The following is a 20,723-nucleotide window of genomic DNA, read 5'->3' as shown; positions in this document are numbered from 1 at the left end:
TTTTTAATTGATTAGAAATGCAATTTAGGGGGGGAGGGGGGATTGGGAAAATTACTTAAGCATCAGCCAATAGATTGGACATTTAATCATTTCTGACGTTCTTATCTTTAGAAAAGTTCAGTAAGAATATATTTAGCAAGCGTGTGCAGGCATGTGTCTGAGTTTCAGGGGTGGGTGCACCATCCTAAATTGAAGATTCCTACCACTAGAATAAGAAAAATAAACCGTATAGAAAGCCTAGGGCTTAGAATTACATAAATTTTCAGCACACAATCAATACAGAAACACTGTAAACAGACCAACATTGGACAAAATCTTGTTTATTTCTTAGTCTGAGGGAAATGACATCAGATTACAAAATGGTCTGCAACACATGTTAAACATATTCCATAATGAGCCTGTTTGATTCTTTCCAACTCAAATTGCAGCATATTTTTCATATGCTTCGAGCAACCTTTTCATACAAATCATGCGGCCAATTTCTGGTCATGTTGTTTGCTACGAAGTTTGCAATCTGCAAGGCCGAAGTAACAAGCATCAGGAATCATAGCAAGAAAAATGAAGGCATGCAAGCATGTGAATGCATGCACCAACATACACATATAACGCCCCAATTTTAATTCAATATATAAAATGAAAGCTCCAAAGTGCCCCACAGAAACCCCTGGACGCCATTGCACCTACTCCTATCTTAACTAAATGTGCACCAAACATTCAATTCTTACCTTGAGGGAGCGAAACAAAAGATATGCCCCTCCCTAAACTTTAAGTGTTAACATAAATGATCGAAATTTTTCTAACCAGATGGAAGATCCCAGCCTCCATGCCTTCTATCACGTGCATTGCACATGCCAGAACTAGCAAGTAGAAAGCAAAGGAGCAGCTTTTGACCTACCAATATTTCCAAAAAATATGGTTTCTGGTAAAACAAATATAGTCCAAGTTGCCTAAACTTTTTTGTAGTGATACATCTCAAAACCATTTCCATCCATGGTAGTGGGTATCCCTTCTCTCTAATCAACGTATCAGCTTTCAAACACTGCAATCAGCACTATAACTGCAGCATACAATTAAGAACAGCTATATGGCCCGACAGAAGAACATGCAAGAAGAAAATTTTAAATTAGAACAATAAATATAACTGCACAAAGGGTTACAGTTTTTATTTAATTTCAGGTCAAATCCTTCAACTGGAGGATTATATGGGTTTCAAGTATAAAGCCAAGTAGAACACTAATGAAGGGCCACAGTAGTTAGTACTTTCTTACGAGAGAGAGCAAAATCAGCCAACCAATAAAGAACCAAGGATAGCCAGACAATAAAGAACCAGGCCACTGTGATTTTCAGAAAACACAATTGTTTAATTAGAGAAAAAAAAACATAATCAAAATCCATCATTCTATGAGGTTTGGTTTTTGGAATCATATTTTGTCATCATCAAAAATTTACTATTTTAATTTGGCTGCTCTACTTCCCTTGTAATTAACAGTCTCTTGGGTCATACAAGAAATACATTTATGTTATGCAAACCTTGGTACAGGTAGGTAAAATGTTTTTTCTTGGAATCAATCATTTGTGTCCTTATCCTTGTTCACTCTAAACTTTTATTATTCAATATATGCTATCATTTAGAAAAACTAATATAAAAAATATAGATAGATGGCACACCTTAGACCTCAATGCACGGAGTGCTCCATCAGTGTCTGTAACATTGTCCAGACAACTTAGAGCAACTTTGAGGAGATCTGGTACACATGCTTGTACATGAAGAGATAAATTCCGGAAGACATCAAATGTAACATCTGGTGCGCGAGGATTTAATGGAAGAAAAGTGAGTTTAGTGATCTCCCTCAAAGCATCCACATGCTGGCCTGCTCTGGCTAACTTATGGACAAATAAAATAGCTTCAAGCTGCCTTAATACTGTTTGCTGTTCAGAAATAAGTTCCTTTTCATGAAGGCTGCAAAAACGAAAAAAATTAAGCAATCCAAAGTTAGACAATAGGTCTATTGAAATAAAGGCGAAGCCAGCATGGCACGAAATTTTAAGAATACAGATATTTGTATTGTCCTGAATTATATGGATCATATAAAGAAGAATATTTTAAGATTTTGCATAAAATATGGATCCTATAAAGAAGAATATCTTAAGATGATGGTTTCAATGGATCCAATCCAATCCTTATCTCACAGGCTCAAACATTGAGACCCTAAGCCAGCCATTTAGCATCCCCATGGTTACTAACTAGTGGAAATGAATTTTGCAGAAGTTATAAAGAAGAATATCTTAAGATGATGATTTTGATGGATCCAATTCAATCCTTATATCTCACAGGCTTAAACTTTAAGACCCTAAGCCAGCCATTTAGCATCCCCATGGTTACTAACTAGGGGAAATGAATTTTGCAGAAATTAATTACCAGAGACTTTTCAGAAGCACTCAATCAAGGGTGAGGCATATTGGATATCTAGAGAGAGAGATTCAGAGTTCAGTGATCAGCAAATATCCCATCTACTCAATGCCAGAATTACAAACCTCTCACCTTATAATTTGAAAGTTGAAGGTTGATGCAAAAGAGAGGGGCTAAGAGAATTAACTGCAACCAAAAAAGAATTAGGTTGAAGATCTTGATATTCGAGAAGGCTTATCATATGAAAATTTCAATTAGAATTAGCACAATTTATATAGATGCCATTGGAGTTACTCTCAATCTCCAGGCAGCATTTTTAGCCATGAGGAATTTTAAATTGCTTATCTATGGCCCGAACCTAGGTCAGTGATTTATGCCTTTGGATGAACCTCCATTGCCAAAAGGCTAATTTTTTTCCTCCAGCTACTGCAGAGGTTAATATATTTTATGTGGTCATATAGGGATCTTTGATCTAGTGAATGTTTCAATTCCTTTGCTTTACTTAATTTTTTGCATAACAGGTAACCAACCTTGGCATTTCATTTGGCTTATCCCCTCTGAAAATCAGGGCTTTATCCAGTTTAAACCGAGGATATCTTTCCAAGTTAAAGGTAGGGTGGGGCATGTCCCCCAGACACAGCTCAATCAAATTCGTAGGTACAAGATGAATAGGTATAGGAAGCGTGCTTGTGATTTTCTAAGGAGAAAACCTAAGAGAAAAATTGCAAATGTGACTTTGAGAAAATATCATACAACTCGCATTTTCATCTCTCAATCTCACAAATTATCTCTTTGGATTTCTAGGGCTACACTTCCAAGCAAGGTTCGTTGTACCAGCCCAAACCGAGCAGTACGGGGCATGCCGCATCGTAGCCATTCGGTACCGATACCTAGTACAGGTGACATACCGACGCTCGGTATGCCAAAAAAAAATCCATATCGTACCGTACCAACATTATGCTAGTGTGACACCGATACGAGGTCCGGTACCGAGACGGCGAACCTTACTTCCAAGTTTCAAATAGTAATAATAGCAGTTCTTAGAAGAATTAATTAGACACTTTTTGACAAAATAGTGCTACTTCTAATAATGACTCTTTGAATCTAGGTAGATAAATATGTATAGATTATGAAACCATCAAACATCAACTTGGTTTATGAAGTGCAATAGTACTTCATTAAATTTCTCCAAATACACTTTAGGTTCTTATGATTTTTTAAGATTGTTGCCTCCCACTGCCACATCTGAGTCTGCTACACTTCCTCATCCTATTTCATGAGACTCTAGTCCATGCATGAAAACTTGTTTCAAGCTCTATTAATAACAAATTTCTCATAGAGTTACATCACCAATATGATACTAACCAACCTATTTATGAAGCTTATGCTTCTCTGGAAAGAATAAATTCGTCAATGAAATATTCTCTGCATAAGGCACAACAATCATAATAATCATGCTGAACTCGTGAAACTTTTTCACATGTTACTATCACTTTTACATGGAAGAATTCCCCCTACCCCAAACAACCACTCCCAACGCAACAAAAAAAACAAATGAAATGAAAAGAGAATGGAAGAGATCAAATGCCACCCAAGCATCACTAGTACCTAAAGTTAAATAAGCTCTAATAAATATTTTAAGCGAGAGGCCAAGTTGCAAGTATTTGTCAAAATATAGGTCATTTATTATGCTAGTAATGTATGGGTAAAAGAGAACTTTAAGATCTCTAATGTCAAATTGTAATAATCACCTTATAGAGATATCATATGCAAACAGGTCGAGCATATATGACCATGAATAAAAACACATGTTATGCCAAAAACATGGTGGCCATCCTTGTTAGTAAAGCAATATGGGCATGATTGACTTCAAGCCCCATCAAGTTATGCAGACATCTTAAGATGCATTAAATAATTACCATATTAATGATCAGTAAGGCTGTCTTGAAAAAGTTTTCACCCATAAAATGATGACAATATCCAACATTATGTCCCGCATGGGAGTCTTTATGACCAAGATTAGCAAAAATCATAACTATAAGCCGAAGCTTTATCTAATTTCTCTAAGTGGAAGGTGGATCATATTTGGTGGTTATTGGAGAAAGGAAAATATTAGCAAAATATTGACTTCACAGGTTCTCTACCTATATTGGCTCCACCTTGCAGCTTCCTTCTAGACATTAACAATGTTGGCGGACAGATATAGTATAGAGAAAGGAGTTCTGCTAGCACTTGAATAGTACAGTTATTGTTTCAAAATGTACTTTTTTCTCATTGTATTTTTACGCAATACAATACTTCAGCACTTGTCTTAAGCCCAAAAGCAAAATGAACTGGGATAACCTTGTAACCGGAGCAGCTAAATCAACTAAACACGAGCAAAACTAATATATATTCATAGGAAGGCAACATATTAAATTGGGAAGATATTACTTGAAATAAAACAGACACCTTTTGCTTCATAAACAGTAGTGATCAATGGAAAAATTGTAGGAAACATTGTCTGAAATTAGACATATCTAGCCGTGCATAAAGATTGGTCATGGCAGAAATAGTAGTATTAGGTATTCCCTCCCTAGCAGTTTTACTCCAAAATACAGATAAGAAATATAGCAGGAAATGTTGATGCAACAAATAGAAAATTTGGCAATTCATTCAAGCTAAATTTAAGGCAAAAGTTCCATAGTCATAGTCCAAGCACAAGAATGACCTGGCTTCAGGAGAATATTTGAATGTCTCCAGTATATCATTGCCGGAATGAATTAGACCAGCAGCTCGGCTGTCACCGTCTAGCCTACCACGCGACATCGCACAGATTGCATCTGAAAGACATTTATTGATCGTCTCTAATGCCATAGCAAAAGCTCCAACTCTCTTGTGGATTTCTACAGACTGCAAAGTTTCAAGTGGAGAACAAGCTAGATGATAAGAAAGTCAACGAACAACAATAGAAAAAATTTAAAACAACTTCCACGAAAGAGCCGAGCAAGAAAAATAGCACCATCAATATTGATAGAATCAAACTGGTAAGCACAATAGCCACATGCAGTCTCTAATGTTTTACATCGTAATCCATAAATGAGCATAATAGAGTAGCATGGGATGTTTAAACCATCATCATACAGGTTTATAAAAAGCCACCCTGGGAAATGCAAAAGTGTTGCAACATGTGTGTGTGTGTGTACAGAAGCATGGCTGCCTGCATGACCATATTAGTGCAGTCTTCATTAGCTAGAGAAACTTATGATAGAATACCAGAAGAGATATTGGGGGCACTGAAGAATGGTGCATTTAAACAGTCCATGGTCTCCATCAAAGGTCACTATTAAGCAAAGAGCTGTATGCTCTTGAGATAGACAAATTTGCAATAAAGTGTATAGCGGTGTGTCATATAACTTTTGCAGGTGATACAGTGTTGATCTATGTTGCGCAGCCTCAATACAGTCATCAGGTGCAAACACCTGTCTGCATATCAGATCCTTGGAATCTCTTTTTTTTTTCCTTCCAGATGCAAACCCATTATTCATACAACTGCCCGTATCCATTGTGTGTCAACAGGTACTATAGAATAAGCCAAAAGATCCAGCTAACGTATTTATTGGTTATGGCACAAGGATACAATCAATGCGAAGTTGCAAACATGAGTAGTGCAGGATAGAAAAAAATAGACCATATGGAATTGCAGTATAGTAAAAATGAAAATGGAAATCAGGACTTACCCAAGTTCATGGCCAGGAGAAATCATGTGATTAATTTTGTTAAATCCAATATCCAAAAGAAAAGAGAAATAGGTTGTAAAGATGTAACTAGCAAAATTTGATATATATGGATAAGGTGGAGGTGCTTCTATGGTGGTCAATAACCATGCCATTGGTGAATTAAAGGAAATTTATGAAACGGCAATGCTCTCGCAATGTAGTAATGTGATAAGTTATATTGGTCAAGCCAAAAAGACTAACCTGATGGAGATGAGAAAGTTAAGGTAGATGTAAAACTGGGAAGGAGAACAAAAGGGATTAGAACAACAAAAATTTAAGAGTTGCATCAATTGAGAACAATATAATGGAGAATCAATGGATGATTCGTGCACATACACAAAAATTTAAATGGGACCTTGAAGAACAGGTGCTTAAATTTGCACTAGAGGGTCATGAAAGAGGAAAGAGAAGCCTAATTCAACATGGATGAAATTGGAGCAAACAGTTTTATGAAAGATTAAATGACACCGGAGTTAGCATGTAACAGGAATCACAAATTTATCCACCATTTTTTATTCCAATCGTATGTTCCTGCTAAATCTACATCACAACATAATCTTCCATGAACCCAGAAGAGAAGCAAGATAGTGTGGTGATGACAAGGTCAACAGTAAACTGACATAGATATGCATGAAACAGTAGATTTCAAACTTCAAAATGCACTTGAAAACCTCATATTTAGATTAATGAAGAATTATGAAGGATGTACTTTGTCATAGAGCCCAGCTTCTTGACAATGATGAGCAGCTTCAAGTAGAAACTGTTGTCGGCTTTTCCAATCCAAAATGTATTTACTCAGTGCCGCTTCTTCCCCAGCATCTCTTGGACCAAGCAAAAGAAAAATACCTCCATCCTGTAACAGTATTTCAGTGAGCAGTTGCCTCAACATCAAACTTCTCTGTCTTTGCTGATCAGTATTTCCTCGTCCAATCCATGACATCTCCCCTCCACCCATTGCAGCAGCTGCTTGTGCATAGTATTCCAAAGCTAGTTCAAGATTACCATGACGTAAGTAGACGGAACCATGTTGGCGTATTATGCTGGCAACTTCAGCACAAGTATCCATAACTCCTATCTTATGGCTAGTTCCAACACCTTCAGAAAGAACTCCATGGTCTGCTAAAGCAATTGAAATATGTACAGCATCAATGTTATAACCGTCTTCCCCTACTTCCCTGGATAAGTATAGGACTGCTGGAAGTAATTGAATGCTCAAAAGTAGCACATAAGGATAAACCAGTGGGTCCTTCCCATTTTTGGTATAGTATGATGGTTCAAATTTATTCAAGTAACTTTGGAGATCATCCAAGCTATATGGTACCAAGCCTTCACTTAACACAACAGAAGAGGTTCCACCAGCGCAGTCCCGTACCGATGACAATTTAAACCACAAGAAATCCTCTATGGTATTAAAAAGTGTCGGTAGATCTCTAAGCAATCTATCAATTTGACGGCGACAACCAGAAATTATAGCATAAAGTAGCAGCTTCTTCCTGTCATAACCAGGTCGACCTGCTCGATCACCCATTCTTAACATTTTTTCACATTCTTCAGAAGCAGCAGTGGCAGTCTCTTGTGATACCAGACCTCCACTTGTGATCCACTCTGCAAGCTGCCACCAAATATTGTTGGCTCAAGGAACTGAGAAACATTTGATCATGAACAGTGAAAAATTTGTACCTGAGGAGCAAACTGGCGTGCAGCACGAGATGATTGAGCAACATTTCTTGCTTCGTCATAATACCCGGTTCTTAAACAATAATATATCTGCATGGTCACAAGAAAGGATGTTCATCACAGGTAGTCACAAGAACTTATGCATGTGAGGAAAAGAGTGTTAGCAAAATTTGCTAATAACAATAATAATGGCTAAGAAGAATGATCAAAGAGAATCTAGTGAGATCTTGGAAATCATTAATGCAGCGGATAGAGCTTAAGTTCTCAAACAACTACACAAATTTTGCCTTTGACCTAATCTTACTGTATAGGGCTGTTGATGGAGAGAGCCATTTGAAAGCAACTTGTGCTTAGCTACATTCCTGGCTTAATAATAGCTCACCCAGTTAGCAAATGAGGGTAGCTTGAAGAGGGGGAGGGAGGGGGGTGGGTGGAAGAGGATGAGGCTGGGGGATGGAGTTATTTGGGAGGAAAAAAATTTTAGCTGGGGGTATTTTGGTAAAAAAAAATAACTTTCCGACAAAGCTGAAAACAGCATTTTCGGAAAGCTCCAAAATGGAGCTTCTCTCAAAAAGCTGTTTTCAGCTTTCTGAAAAAGCTAAAACAGCTTTCCAAAATTTTTACCAAACATCTTTTTTCTTCCAAAAATACTTTTGGACGGCCAGAAAGCACCAAAAGCTCCCCCAAACGAGGCCTACATCATCTGTAAGATCAACATCTAATAACTCTAATGAGACTAGCTCAAGGTAGACAAGCATGCACCCTGCGCACATATAGGCATGCATGCATGTGCACTCTCAGACGAACATATAAGCCCTTTAATGAGATGTTCATTGAACAGGTTGAGTCAGCTTAAAATCAATCAGCCTTCAAGACAAGCCTGAGCTCAAAGACCGAGGCTCAGGTGAATTACAACCCCACCTTGGCGAACAATCATCATAATAAGTATTTCTGCAAATAAAAGTCCTCACATGCTAAAAAAACATCTGATCCTATTTCACCAAAATCAAGAGAACTCAAAGACTATGAACTTGTATAAAATTTTTAAGCATACAATAAAAAAATCTGATACAAGACTCATTCTCACAAGAAGATGTATCCACAAGCATCAACTTATATAGTTATTCTGCATGTCGTACGCCTAACTGTTCCGTTGCATATCAAATATTTAAAATTAAATCAACTTGTAAAAAAAACAAATGCTTGAATAATATCTTATACATTAGTCGCTGTATGGAAACTAGTCAGTATTGTATTATTTTTCGATTAGTATTTATCATCTCAGGTACCGCCTTGCATTTTTAGCATTTCCCCTTTTTCATTTGCATTTTACTCTTCCAAGTTGGTTCATCCAATTCTTGATCAAAGCATGACAATTAGCAATCCACCCTATACTAGAATCAAACCCTTATCAGACTTGATTTTGATACATTATACTTGAATCCTTGATTCAATATGAACATGAAAATAGAACAGGTTAAACTAAAGCTGGCTCACAACCATGGAAACAGAGAGTACTACGCAAGTAAAAACCTGTTGCCAAGTTGTATCAATTGGGGGCTGCCTACGTGCATCACTTGCATCAAAATCTAGCACGCCATGATCCCTTAAGCGGACCTGTCAATAAACTAGACTTTATAACTTGCTTAAGTATGAAAGGAATCCTCAAAGGCACCAGCAAATGGAGAGCAAAATAAAACATGAGAACCAACAAACCCGGAGAAATGCTCGAACTTTTTGCAGATTGCCAACAGCCCCACCTAAAGCAGCCTACAACCACACATTGAGAATGGGCATGCATTGTCATAGTGTTAAAATTATATCAAATATTCAATTCACGATGACATCTAGAGAACAAGAAAAAGACAATGAAATGTGAACCTGCAGTATAGCATCAAGAAAGAAGAATTTATACAAAGTTTAGATATGTTCATGAGGCACTACCAAAAACAGCATATAGAAAGCAAATAAGCAATACTACAAGGGGTTTTTAAAGGGAGAAAACCCAATACTGAAAATGTATAATTAGCATGCTCAGCATTAAGCCCTAAGAAAAACTAATTGGCATCTTATGCTAGCTCTAGAAAAACCATTGGAAGAATATAATTTCAAGCAAATTATGTCGACGAGACCCTTAACATAAGAACAGTCACATAAGCAAAATGGAAGGTAAATACTATAGATACATGCAAAGGAACCTAAAAATCACCTCCAATGTGCATTCAGGCCCTACCAAATTGAATGGCAAGGATGTCAACTTGATTAGATGATCAGATCTGTGTGATGAGTCAAATGATTTAAACTAAAACCTAGCATATAAAAACAAGAAAAAAAAAAAGGGAAGGAACCAACTGGGAAGGACAAGTGGACTGAGCATTAGGCGGCCTTTGAGAAAATCAAACACTGGAGCAACAAGCACATCAATGGTACTCAAAAAACTAAAGGACATAAAGTTACAGCATGACTTGTCAAAGTTCGAAAGATGAAATGATAATAACGAACGGAGATAAGTGAATTGAACTTTAAACCAAAGAAACATTTTGTTCATATGGACAACAATGTAAACTAAACGAACTTGTTACGACTATCATAATAGAGATAAGTGGTTCTCAATTTTTAAGTGGCCCTCGGTTGAAAGAATTAAGAGATCCTTGACAATACAGACACTGTAAAAAAGACAAAAACCATGACTAGATCAGAATGTTACCTGTGCAGGATGGCTTTGGATTGTATCCAAGATATATTTCTCATGACCCCACTCAAGGTGGCGCCTTGCCCCTTTCACCAGTGACATTTTCCTGGACAAATTACTCTGACTGCTAGAATCCTCACCAACCAATGCCTGAATAATAAATTAAGTCAAGCAAATTGATGAGGCTTTTAATGATACAAACATGATCAAAAAAATCATGATAAGAACTACCAAGCATCCACCAATCTGTTCAGCATAAATTGTTCTTTATGATAGATGAAGCTCATAGGTGTTTGCGCTGATTACAGGAATAGTCCTTCCCTAATACCCCCAAACCCTCAAAACAATGATGAAGGCGGGAATTGATCCGAGGTCTATGATCACTGAAAAACTTTACCAGCAGGCCAGCTGGCACCCTTGAATGACTTATGGATTCACAAATGAAAAGAAGTACCATTACATGATAAACACAAAGGTTGTACCTGAATCAAGTGCCAGATTTTCTGCATGGTAACTGATTTTGTACCAGAAACGTCAAGGCCTAAACCTTCATAAGCTCCTCTGAATGCTGTAGCAGGCTAGCCAAGAAGAAAAAAAAAGATGATTATTGCCACTGCAGGATCGTGAACTAGAGAGAATAGTTTTGTCTATGATCTCTTTGGGTAACCAATAGACTTGTCACTAACACCATAAGTTAATGCAGCTAAAAGAGGGGCAGATTACACTCTGAAGCTGCCAACTGACAAGATGTCAAACAGTGATCCAGGAGACTGGTGTCACGGCCAACAAGGCAGCTATATGTCTGTCTCCAAGATAAGCAATAATAATCTACCAGCAAAATATAAAAGACTGAGACTTACTCTAAATGGCAATCCACGACCTCTTGCATCATTAAGATTCCTCACGATCTCAGCATAAACTGAAGCTTTCTTTTCAATTATAGACTTATTAGCCAGAGGCGCAATCTCCATGCTAACTGGACTGACAGTAACCTGAGGGCTGGAAGCATGGGATGACAACAGACCAGTATGGGAGAGACGACTGCTCAAAATACTCGTATTGGTCCTGGGTAATGTGGATAATCGGCTTAAACTTTGCAAAAAGTCCCTCTTTTCCTTTTGCCAGTCATCCTATAGCACACTATGGATATATCAGGGAAGAACAAGCTGAGCTGGTAAGAAAATTTGTATCCAGTAGTACTTTGTGATAATCAGTCTAACATGACTAAACAGGTAGCTGAATCTTCAAATAATTGTAGAACAGCTATGAATTTAAATGGTTATATAACATAGAAAGCAAAAAACTATTTTCCATTTGATAGCATATAAAATAATTCTTGCTATTGCAAGCTCCATCGTCCACATCAATACCAACAGCAATAATAATAACAATAACATTGTATTGAGAGTAATAGTAGTGGGGGTGGGGGTGGTAACAATAATTAAAAAAAAATTCCAGAAGTAATATTACATGCAAAGCACTGAAACATCTAAACTTACATGAATTGTGCGTCAAAATGAAGACAAGAAAAGACAAGTAAGCAGAAGTTTTCGATAACTGAATATTCTTTGCTATACAAGAATCCTAGGATTGTTCTTGCCATCACCTCTACAAATAAAAGCAGCTATCGCATCCTAATCATGCATCAGAGTTGGAAACACTACTACAAATACCAGCACTGAAACATCGAAACTTACATGAATTGTACATCAAAATGAAGACAAGAAAAGAAGAGTAAGCAGCAGTTTCCAATGACTGAATATTCTTTGCTATACAAAAATTCTAAGATTATTCTTTCCATCACCTCTACACGTAATTACAAATAAAAGCAGCTATTACATCCTAATCATGTATCAGTGTTGTAAACACAAAACTACAAATACCACTGTAGACAAGCAAAAAGCTAACAATTATTTATATCCATTACCTATGTTTACAACAATAAGCATGGGAAAGGATAGCAAATAATTGTCTTTAGCTATTGAACCATAAAGAAAATACGCAGGTTACTTGACACATCAACCATAAAGAAGATAAGCAGGTTATGCGAAGCATCAATCAGTAGGATAATAAATTTGATCAAAACTGCTTTATGCATACATATGCACAAAACAGAAGCATCATAATCAAACCAGAAATATTTAAGAAATGATACGTGACACATCTAACATAAGCGATGAGAACCAAAAACCTGTCTGAATGTCTAGCCAACCACTGGTCACCAATTGGCCATCATGTTCATAGTAATTGCTTTGTTTCACAACCCTTTAAGTTGCAGTTATTTATTTTTATAGGAGGTCTGCATAGACTTATGATGTGGGGAGTGTTGACATCTCTACAAGTAAATGACGTAAATGGAAAACCACTAAATAGGAGTAGATATCTAATTGCTGAAATTAGAATCCGAACGAAGCACCAAACTCTGCAGGATACATTCAAATTTGTGTTACCCGGACACTCAAGTCCAGGTGTCAGAATCCATTTTGGATACATATACGAATTGAATACACATCAGATACTTGGATGTTTACCAAATTTTTCTGCTAGAGCTTTCAAAAAGTGCGAAAGAGTTTCAATTCTTTCAATCAAGGCCCACAATCTCAATACCGGATACTATATCGGTACCTTATCAATACGGTATGGTACAGTACGAAAAACTTCTATGCCAAAATAGCTCTCTTACCCATTTTCTTAATTTTCATCTCTGCACACACCTTGATATGCCTCGATATAAGTAGGTACGCTCGATACGGGGCGGTACACCTTGGTAAGGGGGTACGGGGTTTGTACCAACTTGAAAAGGTATTTCATACCGGTTTTTTCCAATACGGTACAGTACGCCCCGTACCAGGTGGTACGACAGACCTTGCTTTCAATAGTTCTATAATAGTATTAAGCATGAGCTTTTGTTCTTTTTACAGAGTGGTCAAGAATGTGGAAATTAAAATGGCTTTAAAAAATATCACTGTTTTCTAAAATTCTCAAGGTAATTGTGATGTTTGGATAAGAAACATGCATGATAGAATACCATAAAATCATATCTGTTAATATTTTCTTTTACACAAAAAAAAAATATTTTTCCTAATATCTCTGTATCACATTTTTCCTCTTGCCGAGTCAAATACTTGGACACAAGTCCGATGTCATGTCTAGTCCATCCAACACTAACTGAAATAGAGCTCCGAGCATGTCATTGCAACCTGACATATTGACTGAATCTGTATCAAATTTTGATTTAAGTTCTGATACTGTTTATTGGCAGGATTTGGGAGTAAGTAAATAAATAATATGCTCACTCAAACTTCAGAGTGTATCAAATTCTTTTGTATTTTGGAGCAACCATTTTAGCACGTAATACGTTACATATAGTATAAATGTTGTAGAGATTATTGCAGCCGCACTGTAGTAATTATTGTGGCAGTACTGTACTAGTGAGTGTTGTATCAATGACATAGATAAGTAAAACTAAGAGGTACCAACTCTTACGCATAGCTCAAGATTCACAATCTCAATATTGGACCCCGTACTAGCGATATACGAATACAATGTTGGTATACCCGGTATGGGATCGGTTCGGCATACCGAGACTCGGTATGCCTCCTCGTACCGAGTCTCGATACGGTGCCAATACAGTACCATATGTCCAATAAGAGGCAGTATGTATTGGTGTGGCAAATCTTGTCTCAACCAATAAATTAGAAATTTTGTTGCTTTTGCCCCTCCTTTTTGGTACATAACAACAATCTTGCTTTTCTTTCAGTTCATAAGAGATCATAGTCCTCTAATCAAGTGATTCGCTGTTCTTGGCCCTTGCTCTAGTCCTTTGTAGGGTGTCTAATTGCTGGTCCATATAGGTGTAATCTCCTTGTATTCCCTTTTAACTCATGCAGCCTTTTGGCAGGTGCCATGGTTTGTTTCCATGACCACTCACCCCCATTACAAAGACAAGCACTACAAGAGCCCCCCATGGGCGTAAATTTCATTATGCAAAGAAACAGGATGTCTAATTAATTCTAAAGCTTAAATTTTGTAGCATTAGGTGTGACCTCTAAGGCATTTGATTCCATCTCCACTTGGTACTTTTATCTTGTCCAGCACCTAGTTTAGTTGTCCTTGTCTACCCTTTTATCCCCATTGACTCAACATCTTAGTTAAGGGTCCAATAATTTTCAAGATGACCTCAACCTCCTTGAGAAAATAATTCTGCATCTATTATATGATTTCTTGTTCCCTGGCTCTGATGAAGATAAATATGCAAATCAACTCACTTCTCAGAAGTTGAGCTTTGTCCTATATTCGGACATGGAACAAGAAAGGTCTTCAAGGAAATGTACCCCATGGCCACGCATACAACATAGTTAAATAGTACTGCTTTCTTTCTCTGTTTTTGTTTCCAAAAAAAACAATAAAAAAATAAACTGGACTGAAAAACATATATGATGAAACACTTTTTGTCCTATATACAATCTTTAGAGAATTTGGTAGCAAAGATTAATTGCTTTCTAAAAAGAGTGAAACTAAAAGCAAGGAATAGCATAACTTTTGTGCAAATGCTATCTTCAACACCATTTTCTATGTGGTATTTCACTAATTTGTAGAGAAACAAAAACAAAAGCAACAATGCCAAACAGGCCCTGAGCCTTCCATTTTGTTGTGTTGCTTCTAATATGCTTTTCTTTTTACACCACCAGAATAGTTGACTCAGTCGCCCTGTGATTTCACGGACGCAATAGAGGGAAGCTGATAGAAATATTGTCATTTATCAATCAACAACTTATAATTAAAATTTAGCATGCTTCTTTCTTAATGACTAACTACACCACTCTTGCATTCTAACCTCCTCAACAATCATATCTATCAACTCAGAGATATAAGGCATTCTTGAAGTGGCTAGAATGAAATGGATAACAACAGATATCACAAACCTAATTGCCATCTAGCTGTGTCCTGATTTTACCATTTCTTTTTAGAGAGTCAGTCTATCTAGTTTTGAGTTCTTGATAACTGAACATTTTCTGGTAATTGAATATATATATATATATATATATATTTCTCTGATGAAATTTGCTCAAGGTCACACATAATCAGAAGCTAAATAGTGGGACCTTAGCTTGAAAGAATGGATTTTTAACCATTTCAATCAAAATTTATAAGAAAAAGTTTTTAACACATTCCAAATCAACATTATCAATGTTTGTTTGGGTTTGCTCATTCTTTTGTTACCCAAAAAGCCAATGCAAGTTTCAATATAAAAATTTTGCACTGGTGTTCATTTGTGCAGATAAACATATGCAAAGTTCAGTAAACCAACCAAGTTGAACAAAAGCAATCAAAATTATAATGTTTAGGGTCAAAATTGCTCAATGCTTTTACGCAAAAGTTTTCCATAGTTGCCCATGAAATTGTATGTGTTTTCCAGACATATGATTCAGGTGAATTTTTCAACAGTCAAAATCAAGACCTAGTTTTCAAACATTGGTCTCAACTTGAAGCATAGTAGAGATACAGAGTTAATCTAATTAGCAAGAATTAGGATATTAGGAAAGGAGCAATGTACTATACTCAATGCCCTTAAAGAGAAACCTGCAGTCCCAGAACCAGACCCAAAAAACATTGTTAAAACTAGTATTAGAAGACTATAACCCAAGAATACATAAAAATATCAGATATAAAAGATACAACCTCCTTTTTCCCCTTCCTCAGTTATACAGAACATTGACAGACAAACAGACTTAACTAAACAACCAAATCACCAAACCTATCAAAGTGATGACCTCAATATGCCCATAAGAAAGAAATCCCTTGTGCCACCATGTCCTAATAGACTTTGGGTTAAAGATATACCAAAGTCTGCTGTACCAACCCACCCATACCACATGTAACAACCATAACATAACGTACTGATAAGGTACTGGTAGGTACCGAGGTTTTGTTTGGCATATGAGCTGAACCGATCTGAACCAAGCAAAACCGTCTCATACCGCCTAGTTTCAAGCAATCTCGTGGCTAGAACTAAGAAAAAGTGTTGGAATCTTGTCTCAGTATGGAATGCATTCCCTACCAAACCGGTACAGTTCTTGGTACCGGCTTAGCAAATCTTGGACATAACCATGGTAGGTAATGCATTTTGTCTTCTAAAGTTCACCCACCATGAACAACTTTCTGATCTATTCTGATGGAGTGCTTCAATTTGGAACTGTAAAACATAAATCCAACTTTGGGAACTAAAAGATGCTCAATGAGATGTTTCACACTCTTTTTGCATATCCCAAACAACCTACCATCCTTACTGCAAAATAATCCTAGTTTTTGTTTTGAATTTGTCTGGCAATGATCTAATTATGTGATAGACTGTCTGATACCAAAAACTAGCTCCATGGTCACCCAAGAAAAAAAAGGGAATTTAACCAATGAATCCTCCTGGTTCCATCTATTAGTGATTCTTGAAAATAGATAGTATGAAAGAGATCTTTTACATAAGTTGTCCTGATCATCTCCATTTATCATCTATAAGAGTATGTGCTTATTAAAAGTATTAATTGAGCTCATCTAACAGTTGCTCTTAAGATAAAATATATAAACATATAAAACAGCTTTCAAAGGAAATCCCAACTTCATTTAAAGGAATCCACAAAGACATAGTTACAAATTTACTAAAATTTCTACAAGTACTGGCTCAAAAAAGAAAAAATAATAAATACTTGTATGCAAAGCAACACAAATGATCAAATTTAGAAAAATATCGCCTATTCATGATGGTAACAAGTACAAGTGGAATAAAAATGCAACACGTTAAATGGGTACAAAATTAGTGTAGATAACCTGAAACAATTAAAACATGCTAACCTCCAAGACTTGCATCATGTAATCATTGAAGCTTCTCAAGTTGTCCTTTTGAGCTTCTTGGATGGATGAGACCATGGCCATTTCATGAACCTACTAGCACAACCCAGTTCAGCTAATCAAATTTATATGAAACATGTTGATTAAATTTGTACATTGTCCATAACAAATATTTTTTAGATTTTTCTGCAGGTATTATCCATCAAAAATGTTCATTAAATTATTTTGCCGATATTTCATGATGCTCACAGAATCAGCACGTGTAAAATAAAGAACAAAGAAAACAAAATACTACATTGACCCAGCTGCAATAGTTGAACAAGCTATATGCAGCAGAATAATCAACAAAGAAAGTACCAAATGAAACAAGATGTTGTTATACATAAATGCTTATAACATTATCATGAAAAGCCATATTCATCTCATCGAAAAAGTTATTCAAATAAAAGAATAATACAAAATTTTGAATAAGAACATCTTTCTATTATTTAAATTGCAAAACAATTGACCTCTTATTCTGCCATTTAAATCCAAAAGAACTGTTCAAAAGCTAAATGCAACTAAAAGCTTTAAGTAGTTTCCTAAACTGCAGGACCAGGACAATCTATGTTCACTAGCTTCAGATGCTGATCACTCTTTTCAGGGATATACCATCTACTTACTGACTGTTATTAGCTGCTCAAATTAATTTCCAAATCTCTAGTTTCATCCTAATTATCCATTTAGATGCAGTTAGTTTGCTTAGATAAAAATAATGATCAATGTCTATTTGTTGTGTCTGAGTTATCATTTTGTATTCTAGTAGCCTGCTAATGCATCACCTCATGAAAGTGACCTACCTATCTAGATATTTCAGAATTATATGTCATACATGAATTTTGTTTGTTCCATTATTCAATAACTAAAAACTTTATCCAGATATAAATATTCAAATGGAACACTTAAGACTAGCATTGAATATGTTTGTTTTCCTCTAGTGACCCAAAAAGATAAAGATAAATTACACCATTCACAGTACAATTGTCACTGGCATAGTGAAATAACCTAAAATTTCAAACTAAAAATGATTATTAGAAAAAAAACCTGCTGCAAGTATTCCTCAACAGTTGTTGCTTCAGAAGGAAATACATCCTCAAAAGTTGTCTGCACAAATAAAAGTGAGAAATAGGATGTTAATGAAGAGATTCCATCAACCAGATGCTATGGTCATCATACTAAAGCATTACAGCATATAGAAGATTAAACAGATTTACAGAACATCCAAACAAGGCTGGTATGGCTAGTGTGTCTAGTTATTGTTCACACAAGTAATACAATTTGCAGTGGAAATATGTATAGACAGTTTCAGTCATCAGGTGTGCAGAAATCATCAATCTAAATGACTCATTGAGACCTTGCCTTTTGAAAGGTACAAAATCCAAAAGTCTAATCTAGCACCCCAGTACATAAATATAGTAAGAAATCTAGGGGGCTGTTTGTGTTTGGTATAATTGTTGTTTATGTGTTTTTATTTCTTTACAAATTAGTCAAATACTCCATAGAGATAGATATTGAAGCTAGCATCTTGCTTTTATTTTCATTCATCTTGAAGACAATAAATTTTGCTACCAAAAGATCTAGAGACTTTAAAAAAAAACAACAGAGTTTGATCACACATGTTGTACTGTCCGGATCGTTTCTCTTCTTCAGTCTTTGAAAACAGAAATAGAAAACAAAAGCAATGCAGAAGGAGACCCTAAGCCTCCAAATGATTATTTGCTTTCTTTTGGCAGCAACTCCATTTATTAGCATCAACAGGTATTTTCCCCATTTGTACTATATGTAAAATTTTCTGATATATAAAAAATTGCATAAACGTAGCCCAAAAACGTCACCTTTAGTTCGAAAGACTTGAGATCTCGAGCAAGTTGTTCCGCATTTATCCCTTCACGAGCTAACAGCCTGTTCATAACAAATCTTCTCATGCTAAAGTTACATGCATAAATTAACATAAACATACTTAATACAAAAAGTTATTAAAAACACAGAAATGATGATCAGAATATTTGCAAAAAAGATCCAAATAACTGGGCCCTTAATATCATAGCAGTAGGATTCAAACAGGGGAAAAGAAAACAAAATCAATGGCATCACTAACAAAGCTGTACAAATTTACTCAAACACCTGCCCACAATTGATACAAGCTGCATAAATCTAACCTAAACTATAGTGACAGAGTCCATAGAAATTTTCGAGAACATAAGTCAAGAGAGAGATAGAGACCTGACTGCAGAGATGGATTGGGAGGGGGTTTCGGTTCGTAGGGTTTTGGTCTTGAGCTTCTTCGAGAGCGACTCCAACTGGTCCAGATTCCTCTGCGAATCCAAAGAAATCCATCAGGAAATCCCTTGATACGGAGAGACGCAGAGAGAGGGGGAGAAAGACCTGGAGAGGGGGAAACTGGACGGAGGAGTCGGCTTGCTCGAGGAGCTTGGTGGAGGAGTGGAGGAGATCCGTCCACCCGCTCATGTCCGCGTCGGTCGCCATTTTTGCCGTTCCTCCTCCTCGACCGGGTTCTCCTTCGAAACCCTACTGCGGGGTTTTGGTTCACGAACGGGCGCGGCCTGGAGGGGGGAATTTGAGCAATAGGAAAGCAGAGAAGAGAGAGGAGCGAGAGTGTACGTGAAACGCGAAGCGGCGCTCAATTTTAATTGGCGGTAATCGCACTCTTTAGCTCATTTTGGGCAAAAGGCAGGGTTTCTGCCTATAATAAACGGCTAAACGCCCATTTGGTTAATTTTTGGACAAAGGAGGTCAATTCATGACCTTGCAAATCCAACCAAAAAACATGTTTAGATCCAGACCAAGGACATTAGCAAAACCTTATTGCCGTGAATAAGTGCTAAATGGCATTATCCTCGTAGATTGACGTAACACTACCTCTACACCATTCTTGGGCCACAACTCTCCAATGACAGGCTGAAGAATAAATTTTAGCAACTTCCCTAAGTATTTTTAGTATAGCATTCTATTACATCATTCTTATGACATATTGCAGAAATGACATGAATGCATGGTATACTTATCAGATTTCATACATTGCAAGCACACGTCCTGTCCAACAAATTAGCTTTATAAGATTGTCACTTGTATGTCATTTCATACTTCATATCTCCATTATATATTGTCTCACACCACCCACTTTCAGCTTTATTCTTCTCAATTTTTTCTTAAATCCAAGAGCATTTTTTTATATATCACTTCTCAATGTCCTCCCTCTTCCTTGTCATCCTAACCATTAGTGTTCTCCTTATATCTTCAAGCATCTCAATAATTGGCTTCTCCTTTGCCTTTATTATATATG

General features: G+C 36.5%; 1 protein-coding gene across 1 annotated transcript; it reads right to left on the bottom strand.

The window, feature by feature from the left end:
• Window positions 1-304: 304 nt before the first annotated feature.
• Window positions 305-20,096, bottom strand: LOC103699895 (nuclear pore complex protein NUP93A-like). The gene is made up of 15 exons (XM_008781891.5): window positions 19,805-20,096; window positions 19,643-19,734; window positions 19,255-19,321; window positions 18,464-18,523; window positions 17,384-17,473; window positions 11,398-11,667; window positions 11,020-11,115; window positions 10,553-10,687; window positions 9,562-9,615; window positions 9,379-9,462; window positions 7,849-7,935; window positions 6,878-7,780; window positions 5,121-5,302; window positions 1,669-1,960; window positions 305-514 (listed from the first exon to the last, which is right to left on the bottom strand). The coding sequence occupies exons 1-15, from the start codon at window positions 19,904-19,906 to the stop codon at window positions 437-439; spliced, it is 2,592 nt and encodes an 863-aa protein (XP_008780113.4). The 5' UTR covers window positions 19,907-20,096; the 3' UTR covers window positions 305-436.
• Between the last annotated feature and the right edge of the window lie 627 nt (window positions 20,097-20,723).

Source organism: Phoenix dactylifera, chromosome 8 (assembly GCF_051530095.1).
Source record: "Phoenix dactylifera cultivar Ajwa chromosome 8, Ajwa_hap1_PhDact_Kaust_v1.1, whole genome shotgun sequence".
NCBI classification, from domain to species: Eukaryota; Viridiplantae; Streptophyta; class Magnoliopsida; order Arecales; family Arecaceae; genus Phoenix; species Phoenix dactylifera.
The sequence above is the reverse complement of the archived record's forward strand: the minus strand, read 5'-3'. Positions and strand labels throughout refer to the sequence as shown.